The sequence below is a fragment of the Zootoca vivipara genome, chromosome 8 (genome assembly GCF_965207765.1).
Source record: "Zootoca vivipara chromosome 8, rZooViv2.hap1.1, whole genome shotgun sequence".
Lineage (NCBI taxonomy): Eukaryota > Metazoa > Chordata > Lepidosauria > Squamata > Lacertidae > Zootoca > Zootoca vivipara.
The window spans coordinates 12435048-12453773 of record NC_142591.1 but is presented as its reverse complement, the minus strand read 5'-3'; the positions used below and the strand labels follow the sequence as shown (position 1 = coordinate 12453773).

The following is an 18726-nucleotide window of genomic DNA, read 5'->3' as shown; positions in this document are numbered from 1 at the left end:
CAGGGATGTGTGCACAGGTGTCAAGGGCACTTTCCAGCCAATGGAAGGCACACAACAGATAGTTAAAACTTTATGGTCAAAGATAACTTAGTCACTTCTACAGCTCTGGATAGCTACCTGCAGCAACCTAGTATCCGGGCAACTATTCCCAGGTCTGCAACCTATGGAGCAGTTGCAGCAATAGGGGACCACTCTGCCTCCACCACTTTTAAGTACCTCCCCGACAGGCTTTGCACACACAGCCAGAGACTACACCTGCATGGAAGGTTTTGCCTCTGCTCTTCTGGCTTCATTTCTCTCCTGGTTCTGGGAGAGAGTGGTGCAGGAGAGGGTGGGGGAGCACCCAGCCCTTCCCTTGTCTGACCTGCGCCTTCCTCTTTCTCCTCTGATTCTTCCATCCTCCGATTCTTGCCTCCTGGCTGGTACGGGTCCCCACAACTCACCGCTCCCCTCTCCCGAGTCGGACTCCAGCTCCCCTGCTCCTGACGCCCATTCATTAGCGTCCTGTCAGTCCCCGACATCAGGCTCAGTGTGGGCTTTGACCACAACTGTACATTGCTCCTTGAGTTGGCTTCCTATTCACACAAGGCTCTCACAGCAATCAGAGCCTTTGTGCAGTAAGGACTGGGCTAATAATACGTTCCCTGGATGCACCTTGTTTCCACACATGAGACTGGACCACCAGCTAGTCAGTCAGAAATGTGTGGGTGCTCTGAAGTATATCCTGGCATTGACTGTACTTTGGGGGGGAGGGGGAGAAAAACCTGTTACCCAGTTCACCTTTAGGTCCAAGTGCACTATTCTGCAATTGTGAAGATACTGTACAGCATCCAGAATCTCCCCCAGATACAGCTTGATCTTTCCTTCCGTGAGGTTTCCCCATTGCACGATGTAGTCCAGAAGGCGGCCCTGGTTAGCACTATGAAAGCATAAGTGTCACGTTAATAATAATAATCTGTCCACATTTGGGTGGGGGGAAAGCGAATGATTTAACTCTGCTGCATGGTAGAGCTAGTCCTAACTATTATTGAGGTGTGTATGTGTAGAAATAAATTAACTTTTTTTTTAACCCACACACATCTCACCATGAAGTGAGAAATCTCCATTATTGCTTTGTGATTACTTGTTCTTAGGATTAACTTGAAGTAGAAATGTAGCATGATTTAAACTCAGGTGTGTATTTATGAAGACGTACTCACAAAATAAGTGTAAGATTCCAATTATGTAACATTTTCCTATCTTCAACATTTAACATCTACAAAGCAAGAGCCTAACATATTGGCCACGTTTGAATGCAGAGCTAAGCCATAGTTTGTTTAATTCATGGATTGTCTGAACATCCTAACACATTCTGCACAAATAACCATCTTTTGTTCTACGGCAACAAACCATAACTTGAAACCGTGGTTTGCTGTTAGCTTATCAGTTTCAACTTGCTTTAAATGTGGGTTTGTCATTATGTCTGAACCAAGGATCCAGGCGTAATCCTAGTTTGTTTGGCATCCTGACTGAGTGGCTTGCCAAGCAACCAGATGTGTGGGGCAAGAGAGGCTAGAGGGATGTTTCTTTGATGTATACCCTGCATCTTCCTCCAAAGGAGCCCAGGGCCGCAAAGGTATCCATACTAATGCTATTAAAACATCTTTAAAAATGGTTTAAAACCACCTTCCCAAAAAACTCCTGAAAAGCGATAATCGGCTCTGAAACTATTAATTTCAGGGTTGCCAGGGACAGAACTTTTAGCTAACAAATACCCTAGTAAACAGGAATGTTTACATTTACCTAAACAGGAATGTGTCCCCCCCCCCTCCTAAAAGTTAATAGCGAGGAATAACTCACAACATGCACGCATTCAGTTTTATGCGCTTAACACCACCACCACACCCCCACACAAAAACATTTAAAAGGGGACGGGCTTCTGGGGAAAAAGACTTTGGCTGTTCCACCCACCATTCCACCCAATGTGTTTTGACTATAAGCGATTTTGGCATTAGGCACTATCCCTTGAATGCAACCCCTGTGTAAGTTGAGAGTCGTATGTATCACCAACTTCATGCAGGAGCAAAATATCTGCAGGTATTAGTAACAGGACTATTGCTTGGTGGGAGGCGGGGAAATGGTAAACCTATATTATTGTACTTTGTATGTGGTGTTTTTATGTCAGCATCATTTGGGTAGGTTATCTTTTTGTTTGTTTATTATATTTCCTTGGTAGTGAAAGAGGTTGGGTGGGGTCCAAGGCATGGTTGGTTGTGTTTAGTTGGCTGCAGTGAGATCTGTTTGCGTGTGTTAGGGTGTGTGTGTCAGGTTAACCAGATTGTTTTGTATGCTGTTGGTGGGTTGTTTGTTGTTTTCTTGCTGGGCTGTGTATGTGATAAAAGGGGAGCCACACTGGGGTGAAGGCATCCTCTTCTATTTGTCCCTGTTGACAGTTGCAGTCTATTGGTTAGCTTTTCTAGTAAGGCTGTTTCCCATACGATTTGGCACCATTGGTCCATGTTCACTCCTGACTGGTCTCTCCAGTGCCTGGCTGCTGAGAGTAGATGGATTATAAGGTGTTTATCATGTGAGTGGTCATGATGCTCTTGAAAAATGTTCAGTGGGGCGAGTTCTAATACCTGTTTAGTTATTTTGCATATCTCTTGTAGGACTGCTGTCCAGAATGGTTGGATTTTGGGGCATTCCTACCACATGTGCAGGTATGTGCCTGTAAAGGTGCTGCCTCTCCATCATTTTGGTGATGTTCCTGGGCGTATCAATGCCAGTTTCTGTAGTGTTAAGTACCATCTGTATGTGAGTTTCAGTGCGAGTTCCCTTCTTTTGGCTGAGATAGAGGTTTAGACCACTTTCTAGTCCATTGGGTGGGGTTAATTTCATAGCCTAGGTCATGCTCCCATTGTTCTTTGATTGTGTCAAAGAACTGTCAGGAGAAGATTTACGATGGTGATTAAGGGCCTAGCGGCAGCTGCTTTTACTGCTGGGTTGTTTAAGAAGGTGTGTAATTGGTGGTATGTTAGCCCAGGGTATTTGGGTGTCTCCCAAGTTATGTCTTGTATTTCTTGTGTCAGTATGGGTTTGTTGTTTTTGTAAGTCTTTAAGTCGGTGTAGGCCTTTGGCCTTGCCATGTTTTTATCTGGAGGTTTTGTGCTGTGTGTTGGAATAGTGGGTGATGAGCTAGTGAGGTTAGCGGGGCTGGCGCTGGGAACAGTTTTCCTATTTTTTCCTTCTATGTGAACCTGTTTAGCATTACAGTCATACCTTGGTTTAAGTACGCTTCGGTTTGAGTACTTTCAGTTTAAGTACTCCACGGACCTGCCTGGAACGGATTAATCCACTTTCCATTACTTTCAATGGGAAAGTTCGCTTCAGGTTAAGTAGCTTCAGGTTAAGTACAGACTTCCGGAACCGATTGTGTACTTAAACCGAGGTGCCACTGTATAGGAATTTTCTTTAGATTTTATATTGTTTTGGTTGATTTATTGTCGTTTTAGTGCATTTTTCTTCAGCATTAATATTATTTTGACCACTCTGGGAAGAGTCTGGGCCAAAAAGTGGCATATAAAATAAACCACAACATAACATTAGGTAACATAAAAGGGCACACACATCTCTAACACCAAGATGTAACTGGTGGAACTCTCAAAGGTGTCCAGGAGGCCGACAAGCTGAGGGTGTTGGAGATTCTGCATAACTCCGAGTTCATGGGTGACTTGATCTCGTTTCATCAGTTTCTTATTTATGAACTTAGCGGCTACTTCTCGCTTGGTTCCCTTCTGATCACATCTCTTAATGACAGAAAACCTGCCCCTGCAAAACAAATGGTTAAATGAAAGCCAGCTCCACAAGGCAAGGAATACAAGAAAGAGAGATGTATTTATTTCCGCACCCCACACTTGCAAACATACATATTCAAAGCTGGTCTTGAACTATTAGAAAAACTTCCTCCCTTTGAAATGCAACCAGATTGTCCGATTTCTGAGGCACTTACAATAATAATTTATATGAAGTATACTAAATCAGCCTGGGCCTGTTTGTCATGTTCTGGACAGTCAGGTGTGCAGGTTAAAAATACGATGCTCTTATGATAAATGTATCAGTATTTTCATGTGAGCCAGCTATAGCAGGGAAATACAAGAACAAAATTAAAACTCAGAGTTTAGGTCTTAATGTTTGCATTACTGAGTTTACTCTTGCCATGCAAACTCTTTACTAAGAAAGCACTTGATTTCTGCATTATCAGGGTCCTTGAATGTATCCTCGGACGGCTGAATGCACACCTTAACACAGAAGTCATTTCTCTCTAAAAAGATTTATGATTATATATGTAAGCTAATCATACCTGCCAAGCTCAGCCACTTCACTGTACAGGGAATCAAAGTTATCTTTCCAGGTTACTATGATCCCATCACTTCCAGGACCTGAAAAGTGGAAAAATAATCTACATTGAGCATTTAACATGCGAAATACATCACTATATTTATTCTGTGCCTCCTTGCCACAGAGACCCACCTAAAACTCGTAGACTGGCTGAAGATGAAACTGAACCCATATCGTTTGCAGCTACACAGGTATAAATACCATCATCTTCTGTGGTCACGCCAATGATTTTCAGAGATGCTTCTCCCAAATCACTGCAAAATATTGTAAATTTGTAAACATGTGAGATTTATAAACACCCAACTGGTATTTATAGTCACAATCATCTAGTCCCCTTCAAAATACTCTTTATGCTTTCTTGCCAACTATCCCCCTTTTTGACACAGTATGTAAAGCATGCAGAAGCCACGGGTACCTGTATGAGATGCTGTAATGACAGTCACTGCTCAGTGTGTTATGATCAGGACCTTTCCAAGTTACTGAAGCTTTGGGACGACCACAGACTTTGCATTTCAGAATGACAGTCTCTCCTATCTCACATGTTGTTTCACTTAATGGTATTATGAATTCTGGGGGAACTGGGAAGAGAAGGGAACAATTGGCATTAAATAATAATAATTTTATTTATACCCCGCCCTTCCCAGTCAAGACCCGGGCTCAGGGCGTCTAACAGCAAAAATATCAACGCAAGTACAAAAGAAACAATTCAATTAAAATGCAGATGAATACAATGTTAAAATTCAATTTTAAAATTAAAATCTACAAGTAATATAAAACCTTAGGGGAGGGTAACCCCGGGGTCAGACTGAGTCAGTCCAAAGGCCAAGCGGAACAGCTCTGTCTTGCAGGCCCTACGAAAAGATGACAAATCCCGCAGGGCCCTAGTCTCCTGAGACAGAGCGTTCCACCAGGTCGGGGCCAGTACTGAGACGGCCCTGGTCCTGGTCGAGGCCAGCCTAACCACCTTGTGACTCGGGATCTCCAGTATGTTATTATTTGTGGACCTTAATGTTCTCTGCGGGGCATACCGGGAGAGGCGGTCCTAAGCCGCATAAGGCTTTAAAGGTCAAAACCAGCACCTTAAACCTGATCCTGTACTCCACCGGGAGCCAGTGCAGCTTGTAAAGCACTGGATGAATGTGATCCCGCGGCTGGGACCCCGTAAGAAGTCTCGCCGCAGCATTCTGCACCCGCTGGAGTTTCTGGGTCAGTTTCAAGGGCAGCCCCGCGCAGAGCGAGTTACAATAATCAAGCCTAGAGGTGACCATCGCATGGATCACTGTGGCCAGATCAGGTTGAGAAAGGTAGGGGACCAACTGCTTAATGCGGCGGAGATGGAAAAATGCCACCTTGGCTGTGGTCGCAACCTGTGCGTTAATTCATACATCTTCTCTGTCACCTAAATACATGCAGTTTGCATGTTACCTCTGTGATATGGTAAGTGCTAGTAAAGTTTAAGTCTGGTAAAAATATAGGGCAGCATATGCCTTAAGGCCCATTAGGCTGTGTGTGACCTATATAGAGACTAGGAATGAACCCTTAGATCTTATGTTATTTGTTTCTATTTCTCTTTATCTGGTTCTATAGGCTGCCTCTTAACAGTTTTCTCTGTCTGGCTCTGACATGGAAATTTAAAGGGAGGAGAGGAGGAAGCGATGAAAAAGCTTGTCACGTGGGTTCTTGCCTAGTCAAGGGGGACGGACACAATTAGTGCACTGTATCTCACATTCTGCTAGGAAAACATGTTATTTCTCAAATGCAGCCAGCCACTCCTATTTTCCTGTGACAATGCAATGTTTCTCATGACTTACCAAGAGATTGGAGAAACTGTATCTCTGCTATTGCCTCTCTGATAAAATACACCACTACATTTAAACTGAAGAGACTTTAGTCAGATCAGGTGGCTCACCCATCACTGACTACTGATCAACACAAAGGCCCATTTCTGATCCCCACTGGTTTGGCCATTGTGGTATGTAGAAAATGGCTGAAGAGGGATTGCATCCACGGCTCCCCAAAGGTTTGCAGCCTCACAAAGCCTCACCCTCTGCTGGCTTAGCAGGCTCACCAGCCGCATTTTAAATGCATTTTAGACTTCCTCTGCCTTTGTAATGAAAAATGTGTTTTCACACTATTGGCAACAGTGAACTTAAACACAACTTACCATCATAAATGTAGTTGGGGTTGAGAAGCTGAAAAGGGAAGTTGAGAAATGTTAGAATTTTGAAAGTCTCCAGACATTTCTTAAGGACAATAAGGTTAAAAACTGAAGTCTTAACATCTGTCAGCTGTTGACATACAGGACTGTGTGCAGTTGTGCTCAATGACGTTGTAAGGTCAACAATCATCAGCATAGCCAGGTGTACTTAACATATCATGATCAACAATGTGACATTTTCTGTGCACTTGTACCAACAAAGCTTTTCCCACTACATTCCCTAAAATGGGACATTTAGAGACCAGCAGCGAGATTTTTATGCCAAAATGTTTCCTGAAAAGATAAAGCAGTACATTGCTGGCTGGTACCTTTCCCTCCCCTTACTGACAACGCCACCAAGAAAGAGCCCCTTTCCTGGGTCTCTGAAGACGTGCCAGATTACAATGCCTTGCTCCTCTGCAGATCCAATCTCCAGGTACAATTCAGGCAGGATGAAAATCTTTTAACACTCCCTTTTCATGTAGCACAGGAATTGTGGAGTGCTCAGAATCCTGGTGGATCCATTGTGACAAAATATCATCTGTGACATCACCCAACCATGGTGCCAGTATGATGGCTCTATGATGTTACATGATGATATTATACAGAGAGAATTTTATTCACTACAAGTCTAGTCCAAAGTATTCTCACCTAAGATGGTTCAGAAATGCCCCCCAACTTAAAGTGAGTAACGATTCCATCTTTTGTTCTGTTAGAGCTGTATGGAAGTGATATTTATATAACAGTTTGTCTTGATAATATATATATGATATTGATACTGTAATATATTTGACTTGAGAACTGCCCTTTTTGCGGGTACTGAAAATGTTCCAAATGGGGTGTAGAAGTATGGATCTGGATTTATTGTAGGAAGTCATGGCAAAGGGATATATTTGATAATTAAAGCTTTGTAAACTTTTGGAGGCTTCTGTCATGCACCTGTGGTCTATTATGGATGTTGCATCAGATAAACAAAATTCTGCTGGAAAGAGACGATTTATCTCTTCTTACATAATTTAATATCCTAACTCATGGTAGTAAAATTACTGTCGATACACCGAGGAAGCGGTTGCTACTACTGCTTCTGAAAGGATGAATTAGGGCTCAGAAAAGATGTTTCTTTTAACTTCTGAACTGTGGAATAATGTTAAAGATGGTTTGGCCCAGGCATCCCCAAACTTCGGCCCTCCAGATGTTTTGGACTACAATTCCCATCTTCCCTGACCACTGGTCCTGCTAGCTAGGGATCATGGGAGTTGTAGGCCAAGACATCTGGAGGGCCGCAGTTCTGTCTTAAAACTGCTAACTGGTCAAGAGTATTTGCTTGTTCTCTGACCAAATGGTTGCTTCCTGTGAGCTGAACCTGTGTGTTCTGAAAGTTGACTCGTGCCCTCCAGAAAAAATGAAAGTGAGTAATCTCTGTAATATAACTCCCTGAACAAAGCTGACCGAGCTTTATCTGTACCATCTGCAGCCTCTTTGTGCATTTTGCTGTTCCATAAGGAAGGAAGGGGGTTGTTGTTAAAAGCGGGCAGCCATTCAGTGTGCAGAATGCACTAAACGAGCCCCATCGGTTGAAACCTTGTGCAAAGATGACTCTGGCTTACACAACGGGGCTTCTCCCTCCCTTGCCACTGTGCTCCTTGAAATTGGCTCAGGGACAGATGGGGGCAGGAGAAACCCCAGAACAGCACATGAGCAGGATGTGTGTGTGTGTGGGGGGGAAATGTTTTGCCTGGCAAGCTGCTGAATCCAACCATAAGACAATGTAACCCTATCATTTTCCAACATGAGGTCCTTAGCAATGCACAAACGTAGCTACTACAAGGGGTCTACTATTCTTGTTCAGGCTGCAAAACTTGTATTGGTTGTTAACAGTTTTCTTAAAAGCTGTTGCCCCTAATCCTTTCCTGAGTCCAGCCATCTTTTTTCCCTCTCAACACAAAAAAATACACTGCTATAGTCAACCCAGGCTTTACCCTGAGAATATCTACACCAGAGAGTTCCTTCTCCTGACCCCAGTTCCAATCTTAAGCCTTCACTCCTACTACCTATCCCCACATGAAGTTTCCAACCACGGCTCTAGTTGCATGTTAACAACAGATTTTGAAATACAGAAGGCGCAACCCACCATATTTCTGCAAAAATCCTGCTAGCTGCTATTTTCCTCCCTTTAAATGGTATCACATTTACAGTGCAATCCTAAGAAGACTGAGTTCAATGGGATTTACTCTCCAGTACATATGGTTAGCCTGACCAGGGATACTCAAATCTGAATTATATACAGATGTCTTAAAACACGACATGAAAACAGGTCTTCAGCACTTCGTATCTCTAGTAACGAAAGGTAGAAAAGAACACTGGTGCAAATGTATTTCAAGTAAAAAAGTATTGATGTTAAAGTGAGATACTTGTTGTACTGTATAGGCTAAAAGTTGTCCCATTTCCCCCATCCATGGAATTGCGACTAAGAACACAACACGAGGAAGAAAGGTTACCTTCACGGAAACCTTATTGGCAAGTCCATCTCGAGATTTACGGTAACCATTTTCCAGCTTGCCTTCCCTTTTGCTGTCTTTATCTTTTTTCTCAGATTTCTTCCTTAGACGGAGTGCTGTGTGCCAAGATGACGACTTCCTGAAGCCAGAACACAGCATTGTGATTAGCTGGACCCTTGCCTTGGAAAACATGCAGGAGGAGGAACATCTGACAGATAATCCACCAAACAGTTAGTATACGAACAAATGACTGATGAAATGAAATGACATGGTTCTTCTGGTGGCCTTGACACAACGAGTATGAATTCCGTCATCATTTTTACAAGAACAACTAGTTTGAGCCTAGTTCTTGCTGCATTTGTAAACCTGTGTCTAGGCTGCACCCTTTTGGACTGCAGGGCTCAGTTATTTTTTTTTCATCCATACAAAAAAGTTTTCTCCCATAGAAAACTATATATCGGGGGAAGAATTCAAACTCGGCTTTCTCTTTTATCTGTAAGTTTTCTTTGTGGAAAGATCTATTTATTTTTGCATGAGAAAGCACTCTGTTATGTAGGCTTCCATCTGCGTCTAGCTTAAACCACTCCAGATTCTTCACCTCAGTGAAAACTAGGCCTCAGAAATACCTTTCCATGGAAGAAAAAAAGAGAAAAAACCACCTGACTCTTCACAGGCCTGACCCATCTCTGCCTCCTGGCTTCCCTCCTCCCTGCTTCTGCAATTGATTCTGTACTTCTTTCTGCCACAAACTCTCCCTGCTCACTAGGCCCTGTTACCTCTTCAGCTTTTAACATCTCATCTTCCCAGTCTCCCCACTGTTGTCCTACCACCAATCTCCAGGCTCTGAGCCTCCTTCCCTTGGAGGTTCCTCAGCTGGTTCCTTCCAGAATTCCTTTGTGTCCAACCAGTCCATGACAGCCAGCCAGATCTATCACATGTCTGTTTTCCTGCTGCAACAGACCAACACAGCCACTCCTCTGGGGTGCTTGCAAACTAACAATCTTACCAAAAATGTCCACCTTAAAAGGAGCACCCAAGACACTTACTTCATTGTTCCATCGGGGTTCTCAATGGTGACTGCACTGGTATGCCCCAGGACATAGCCGGGGATCCAGCCCTCGGCTGCGGGGCACTGGTCAGTGGCGGCTCGGAACACCAAAAACATGTTCTGTTGGTTGCTGGCTAGAATTTGCACGACTTCTCCTTGGTAGACATTAATCTCATCCTCCTTCACTGCCGTATAATCGTGTGTCACCAGCATGGTGGAGATATTGCTACTGCTGCTACTTTCACTCTGTCGGTGAACCCATCAGGTAGAAAGAGGAAAACAAGGAGGGAAAAGGAGACAGTTTACAAAAATACCAGGGAGGAAGGGGAGAGAACGCCTCTCTTCCATGACATTAGCGCCTAAGAATAGTCATTTCAATAAGCTTGTATTAAAATAAAACCTTTACACGAACTGTGAGTACTGAGATTTTTCAGAACCTAGATAGACCCCAAAGAGCTGTTACCTAATAAACAGAGCAAGTAAATTAAACTGACCAGTAGTTGGAGGAGGGGTTATGTTCTTAATTTCCCACCATTAAGTGTGAACCTGTGGTTTTTATGTTCATGCACTAATCATTTAGCCTCCTTTCTTAAGGACAGGAAAGGGTGCACGTTTGGGCTTAAGAGAATCTCTGTAAACCTTCCATTAAACACCAGCCTGTTTACTCATCAGGAGCTTAAAAGCAGCACCCACCAGCAGCTTAACTTATTGGTTAGTAAACCAACATTAAATCTCAGTTCCCCATTTCAGATGCAACAGGGAATTGCAATTTAAAATAGCCAAGTTAAAGCTGGTGAGTGACAAGTGGTGTGGGACTGACACTACACCTTCTGGTGTACTAAGCTATGGTTTAGTGGGATCATTTTTATCAGAAATGGCTCACTCAGTCATCTCACACTGTCTTTTCTAAACACCCCACATTTTCTGGAGTTTGTAAGCTGCATGCCTTGCCCATCTCAGTGCTGCTAGAGTCATTCTGTCCAGAAAGCATTGGATAGTACTTATTCTGGGCTCAAGAACACCAGATGCCTGAACTAAAACTAAAACCAAAACCTACATTTTTTTAAAAATTTTGGCTGAAATCAGAGATTGGCAGTAATTTAACAAATCCACAGATTCTGCAAAAATGACTTGGGGACAAGATGTTTTCAGCCACTGATACAGGGAAGTATGTCGTTCCTTTAGCCCAATACAATATCTGGAAAAGGAAAGTTAATCGGGGAAGAAATATACTGCTAAGCCTAAAGGGGAAGGTGGTGTTCCTGTTTGCTGGTGAGATGAACAGTATCCACCTTTAGTGCATGGGTGGTGGAGGGACAATAATTATTTTCCCTATGTGTAAGAGTCTAAGAAGCATTTCTTTTTTTAAAAAATAGAGGCAATCTCCCTCCAAATAACTGCAGAGTCCTGTTAAAAGATTTGTTTTGCTTTAAATTTAAGCCACTTCTGGCATTTGCCTGATGCCTAGGTACACTCTCGAACCCAAGACAGCTAGTTCTTAGTATAACGCTACCTACCTCTGCAGCACATTTTCTCCATATGGAGAAATGACATTTTCACCCCCCCCCCCCGTGCAGCATATTAAGAACACATAGAAATGCAATACTACCTTGAACAGCCCCATCCCTTACAGTGAACGACCTTTTTTTTTTTTACGCTGGCTGCCAAGCTGACATTTTCCTAAGCTAAGAAAACAATTTAAGGAGGTATGCTAAAGCCAAATCAAATAAATATAACAGGAGCTCAGAAACAGAACAAACATGCAAAGCGGAATTTCTTACCCTACAGCTATGATACAGTGAGTGAAAGAGGAAATCAGAAGAGGTCTACGTTGTTAAAAAATAATTCAACCAAGTAGTGCATGCTTTCAAGAAAGGTTCTGAAGGCCAAGTGATGTGCTTATCGAGGTTGTGCGGAGGCTGTGAAAGGAGCTGAAGAAGTGTACCACACACTTAAATTGGGGTGGGGGTGGGGAAGAGAGTGTGGTTTTAAGACCAGCATCGAGTTTGAGGATGCAACTATCGCATCCCCCATGAAGAATGATTATTCTGAAAATAACAAATAGGTGTCCTTTGAATGCCATGTTGCATTTCCAGATTGGCAGCTTTAAAGAAAGGGAGCCGGAGTCTGCTGGCCGACAACCTGATCTTTCCTCGCAGAGCGGGCTGAGAAATGAAATCTCCAGGTGGCCCCCAGTGCAGCGCTTCTTAAGAGAACAGAAGGTAATTTAGCTTGGAGGTTTGGTTACGGTAGCCTTCTATTTGTGTGCACTAAGTGTATTTTTCAGGATTTATTTTTTGTGATGCTGGAAGATTTCTTGACCAGGTACAGATTTTTAAAAGGCAGCAAAGTCAACAGAATGCTTCAGCTCAACCGAAACACAGGAAGCGCAGCCTAACAGAACCTCCGTGTTCTCTGAATACTGGATGGGGGAGAGGAGTGGAGTGTTGAATTCATGTACTGCCATGTGGGCTTCTTGGGTGCATTTGGCTGGCCACTGTTGGGAACAGAGTGGATATTTGCTTTGATCCAGCGGGGCCATTCTTACTTTCTTCAAAGTCTCGCTGGGGTGGGATTTGGGTGTGTGTGTGTGTGAATTGTGTGCCTGTATGTGAACGGGGGAGGAATCCCTGAGCAAATCTGCCTATGATGGAAATACAAGTGAGGCGCCAACTCAGCTCCACCAGGGCAGCTGCACACAGAATGTTAATTTGTGCCTTTGTGTTAGATGGAGGGGGAGGAAGCCAACAGCAAGTTAGTAGAAACCAGACTAGCAGATTTCCCCCCATACCAGCAGAGGTGGAAGTCACATTTAGAGTTAGAAAGGTTTTCTTCGTGTCTGTATACATACTGCAAGTTTATGTCTTATGTATACACACACACAGACGCGACATACGTTTCTACTGAGATTTGCATAGAAAGACTGGGAGCGACTCATTATTTCAGAGCAGCGGTGCAGCACCAGAGGAGAGCCAGAAGTTAGTACGGAGAATGATGGTGACGCACAGGAGGGAGGAGGAGCATGGGAAGATTTTGTTTTTAGAGGAGCTTGCAGGATAGAAGCGCTCCAGCTCTTACCCCATTACTCTGGGTGGAGTGTACTGACTGCTCGCTGGTCGAGGAACATGTGCTCATGCGGTCTGTGTCCTTGCTGTGTGAAGAGTGGCGGTGGACCTGGCGCTGGAGGGAGTCATTGTCCCCGGGAAAAGTGAAGGAGCCAGGGCGGCTGACAGGGGATGCCGGGATGGAGCTCCAAAAGGAGCCCTTCTGCAGGGGGCTGCTGGGAGGAAAGGCTTCCTTGCCAAACGGAGAAGGGAAAGTCATTGCGGGAGGAGAGTTTATTGGCGAGACGGCTCCGGGCCTCGATTTCCCCAGCGCCAGCGATCCCACGCTGCTCCTCGAACGGATCTCCTCCGAGTTCCCGCGGCATTCCCTCTGGTCCACGTCTGCCGTGCCGCAAGCGCTTCCCGGTGCCTTCCGGGGGCTCTCCATTATCGCTTTCATCTTGGGGATCTTCTCTGGTTCCCTCTCTGGACCGTTCTGCTGAGCGTTTGGTACCGGGTGCCTGCCTGCCTGGCTAAAGCCAGCCTCTAGGGTGGTGGTGGTGTGGGGAGGCAGGGAGGAATTGTGAATGGACATACCTGACATCTTGTCTGCCTCTGCTTGGACTGAGGCTGCAGAGGAGACCAGGACTGGGGAATGGTGTCGGACCGGCTGCGGGATCCGGGAAGGCCTGCTACGGCTGGAGCTGGGGATTCCAGGGCAGGTGCCAGGGCCACTGCTGTTGCTGCTGCTGCTGCCACCAGGACCACTGTGGTTCCTCTGGTACTCGATCGGTGATGTCAAGGCTGAGAAAAGTGAGAGGAGTTCACACAAAAATGGAAGGCAATGCACAGCCAGTTGTCAAACAGGGTCTCAAATTCAACTGCCCCAATAACAGTACAGTCGAATCTCGGTTCCCAAACGCCTCTGTTTTAGAATGTTTCGGCTCCTGAACGCTGAAAGCCCAGAAGTAAATGGTCTGGTTTTCGAACGTTTTTTGGAAGCCGAAAGTCCGGCACAGGTTCTGCTTGAGTGCAGGAAGCTCCTGCAACCAATCGGAAGCTGCACCTCGGTTGTCGAACATTTCGGAAGCCAAACGGGCTTCCGGAATGGATTACGTTCAACAACCGAGGTTTGACTGTATCTTCTTTTGCACAATCACCATGTTTTTGGCAGGTATTACTCACACCATCATTCCCAGATAAAGCCAAGCAACTTAAAAGCAAATATATTCATGTTAGCAAATTTTTTGACGTATTTGAAAAGGAACACAATACTATTTATGAAGCAACTGTAATCCAAACAATGGTAGATGGGTATTTTGTGATTAAATTAGCATTGCTTTGTGTGAGTTACTTGAATTATAGTATGGACATACTATGGACAACTTCTTATTTGTCCAAGAATGTCGAAGTGAAACCATATCAGTTATTTTTGCTTTGATGATCTATTTATATGAAATAGTGGGATTATAACAACCATGTGAATAATTTTGGGTGGATGGAAAAAATGGGATTATCTGAAATATGTATCTGTAAATCAGGCTATGGTATCTAGGTATTTTAAACTGAATAAATTGTGGGACATTATTTAGGTTATCTGTGCTAAAAAGAGGAAGTCAGGGCTGGACAAGATATTTAGCAGAAGTTCTTAAAAAAAAGGAAGCTGGACATCCACTCTCGAATATAATTAATTAACAAGCAAGGTAAGCAAAATGACATGACAAACCATTACAGCTGGCTTTTTAACAATTTAGCTTCAGTGTGATTCTACATGGAAGGTTACTGGGCAGGAACTAAAGCCTCTGACAAAAAGCTTCCACAAGGAATGCAAAATCATTAGCCCCATCAACGAACTCAAAATACGAAACTTTTAAAATAGCAGGACCAAGGAAACTGTCTGGAGAGTTTAATTCTGAAACTTTAGTAGGAAGCAGAAATGTAGTTCACTTTACCATTTAGAAAATTACGCTGGTTTTCCAAGATTTGGTTGATTTCGTGGATCCACATTTGGCGGGTTCCTGGACTGGTGGAATGCAAAACAAAAGTCTCCATAACATCACCTGCCCTTGACGTTAGTGCAAATTTACAGGGATCGTTGTCTACGTTTTCCTCCAAGCACAGGCCACTCACCTTCATTAAAAAGAAAAAGGGAGAAGCTTTCAGGAAAATGCTGCCTTCATCCTTTTGTTACTACTTTTGATCAGATAGCATGCGGTAACCCAACAGGAACACCCATGTCGAGGAATTCCCAATAAAGACCACTACGCGAGCAGGTCACAACTACACACAGCCAAAACCAGAAGGGACCCCAGAAAAGGCACTAGCAGTTGGAGAACTTGTTGCACCAGAGCCTATTGGCACTGGAGCTGGGGATGTAATACTCATTTCTAGTCCACTTTGTCCACAGCCCAAACCACACAAAGCGTCAAACAACAATTAATCCAGAATGTGGCAGCTACATTGGTGACTGAGAGTGGCCTCCGAGACAATATAACACTGGTCCTGAAAGACCTACATTGGGTCCCAGTACGTTTCTGAGCACAATTCAAAGTGTTGGTGCTGACCTTTAAAGCCCCAAGTGGCCTCAGCCCAGTATACCTGAAGGAGCGTCTCTACCTCCATCGTTCAGGCCGGACACTGAGGTCCAACTCTGAGGACCTTCTCGTGGTTCCCTCACTGCAAGAAGCGAAGTTACAGGGAACCAGGCACAGGGCCTTCTCGGTTGTGGTGCCCGCCCTGTGGAACGCCCTCCCATCAGATGTCAAGGAAATAAACAACTATCTGTTTTTTAGAAGACATCTGAAGGCAGCCCTGTTTAGGGAAGCTTTTAATGTTTGATGCTTTATCATGTTTTTAATATTCTGTTGGGAGTCGCCCAGAGTGGCTGGGGAAATAATAATATTTCATAATAATAATGATGATGATGATAATAATAATAATAATAGGTAAAGGGACCTTTTATTAATTATTATTAAACTAGCCTGTATTCCCATGCTTACCTTTCTCTTTGGCTAGCATGGAGATAACAGGCTACTAGTCTCTTAGCAGACTAATACGGTAATTTTTTGCACAGGCCAGGCACTTTTGCAAGGCTGAGCTACAATATAATACAAGATGCTGCCAGTAACGATGAACAACCTCTTTCAGTCCAACTTTCATCTCAGGTTAACATTTAACAACAAGCCACTTGCCAACTTGCACCTGCTCCTCTTAGCTCAGCTGAAACACACAGTAGTTTTGCATTAAGTGTGCTGCAATGGCTAGAGTGCTGGGTTTGGCAAACCTAGAATCAAGTCCCCCACTCAGTCATGAAGCTCTCTGCGGTGACCTTGTTTGAATCGTTTTTCTTTCAACCCAACATCCGTCACAGGGCACTGGTGAGAATAAATTGCTGCTCTGTGCTCCCTGAAGGAAGGGTGGGATTCATAAAATTCCGTTCCAGGTTAGTTTGCTGACAAACTAAAGAGCTCTCTGCAGCAATTTTTGGCGTGACCCAGTACAACTTGGGATCTTGACTCAAGTGTGAACAAACAACCCAGAAATCAAACTCGGGAAGTCGTTCAACAGATGAGCTAATAAAGAATACAGAAAGGGACTGCAACATCTTCAAACCCAGTTTGCAAAGTGAGTTGTTGAGGCCACCTGGTGGAAAAACGCACAATGCTTCCAAGTATGATGAGATAAAAGTGAATCATACGGAAAAAGGCCAAGGATGCGTGCTATGGATACACAAAGGGGAGGAGGATGTACTACTATGACACATCCTTAAAACAACAACAACACCAACCTTCATGGAGTTTCAATATAAACATAGATATTGACTTATATCTGAGATAAAAACATGAACAGTAGGCATATGCACAGAAAACAGAAAAAAGGTAAAGGAAGTACAATCATTGCAGTTGACATATGGGGTTGAGCAATGTTATGTTGCCATAAATCAATAAAATTCTTTATGTCATTAGACATTCTTAGAAGAGGTTCATCGTTCACAAGATGCCACCTACAGTTTCCAAACTTACTAAAGGGTGGTCAAGCATTCTAAATGCGGGCATACCTGACTGGAACAGTTTGGATATTATTAGCTTATAAAGCTTTGCCAGACACATGAGAAATAGTCTTTTAAAATTTGACTCCTAATCAACTGCGTTTTGCAATTTCCCCCATAATTAAGAGAAACCACACCTGACTGTGTTCCAGGCCTTTTGGCTAGTTTCCTCCAAGTATTTCCAATTTCTGGCTATAATAAGCATTTGTGCTGCAGCCAACAGAAGTTAATTCCTACTTTGTAATTCACTTAATTTCTTCAAAAAACACTTCCTAAAACTCAGCCACTCGAGGGACAACTCCACCAAAAGGTGGATTTTTATAATGCCAACATTGTGGGGAGACATTCAGGTTTATAAAAGATCGTTTGACCGGGGTAAAGTGCTGACTAAATAGTGTTTTTAAGGTGGCTGCCTGAATATGTGCTGAAATTAGAGACAAGGAGACTCCTGATAAAATGTTGCTCCAGCTTTCCAAGTCAAGCTAAGTACCCCGGTCCTAATACATTTTCAATCTAGTTAAATCCCTTGCATCTATCTAGTACAGGCACCCCCAAACTGCGGCCCTCCAGATGTTTTGGCCTACAACTCCCATGATCCCTAGCTAACAGGACCAGTGGTCAGGGATGATGGGAATTGTAGTCCAAAACATCTGGAGGGCCGAAGTTTGGGGATGCCTGATCTAGTGCTATTAAATTTTGTACATGTGTGACACCTGGTTCCTGGCTTTAGGACCACGTGAGACCATCATATGCCCAGAGGGAGGTTAACGTCACAGGGGCCTGTTGTTGAATGACAGCTTGAGATATAAAACAGCTGTAGCCAATTATTCCAGCCCAGCACCTTCCAGATCTCCCAATTTTCAGCCTCTCTTTGTCGCAAAAGTCTCAAAGTCTTTCATAGACCACAGCAGAAAACTAGGTGGTCCAATTTTGTTATAAAAGGATGGGTGGTAAGGGAAAGGCTTAAGTCGGGACTGTGGTGGAACTGGCTTTTTCATCCTAGTTTTGTAAACTGAAATTGTGGTTTTCAGAAAAGGGCTATGAATTAATATTTATTGGTGTGTGCTACCCCCCCTCCAAGGATAGTATGTAGCTATGCTTGCACAAAGGAAAGGGCCTCTTTTGTGGTGGTGCCCTGATTTTGAAACACCCTCCCCAGAGAAGCTTGAATGGTGTCAACACTAAAACCTTTCATGGCTAAGTTAAGGCTTTCTTGTTTGGCCTGGCATTTAAAGAGATTCCATTTATTGTTGGTTTTTAGTTTTTGTCTTTTGTTTTATGATAGGAATTGTATTTAACTTTTATTGGTTTTCTCCCTGTTGTTGGGTCTACACCACCCTGGCATCTGTTGGATGAAGTGAGGTTTAATAATTTTTAAAACCAATACTACCAACCACTAGGGCAAAGTTGTGGGAAATGAGAGAAAAGATAAGGAAGGGTGGGTTGAATGAAAAATCTTCATGCTGGCGGTTAAGAGCTTAGCTAGCCTTTCACCTCCTGATCATTGGTATATT

At 43.7% G+C, this 18726-nt stretch overlaps 1 protein-coding gene across 3 annotated transcripts in view; it reads right to left on the bottom strand.

The window, feature by feature from the left end:
• Window positions 1–18726, bottom strand: part of TRIO (trio Rho guanine nucleotide exchange factor) — a 262864-nt gene that overhangs the window by 3230 nt on the left and 240908 nt on the right. For all 3 annotated transcript variants that reach the window (XM_060278041.2, XM_060278045.2, XM_060278044.2), the window contains exons 47-56: window positions 15117–15294; window positions 13199–13968; window positions 10119–10366; window positions 9073–9211; window positions 6542–6569; window positions 4793–4955; window positions 4510–4631; window positions 4340–4418; window positions 3607–3807; window positions 781–919 (exon numbers count right to left, since the gene is read on the bottom strand). In XM_060278041.2, coding sequence (XP_060134024.2) covers window positions 781–919; window positions 3607–3807; window positions 4340–4418; window positions 4510–4631; window positions 4793–4955; window positions 6542–6569; window positions 9073–9211; window positions 10119–10366; window positions 13199–13968; window positions 15117–15294 — 2067 coding nt within the window. The remainder of the gene's footprint in view (window positions 1–780; window positions 920–3606; window positions 3808–4339; window positions 4419–4509; window positions 4632–4792; window positions 4956–6541; window positions 6570–9072; window positions 9212–10118; window positions 10367–13198; window positions 13969–15116; window positions 15295–18726) is intronic.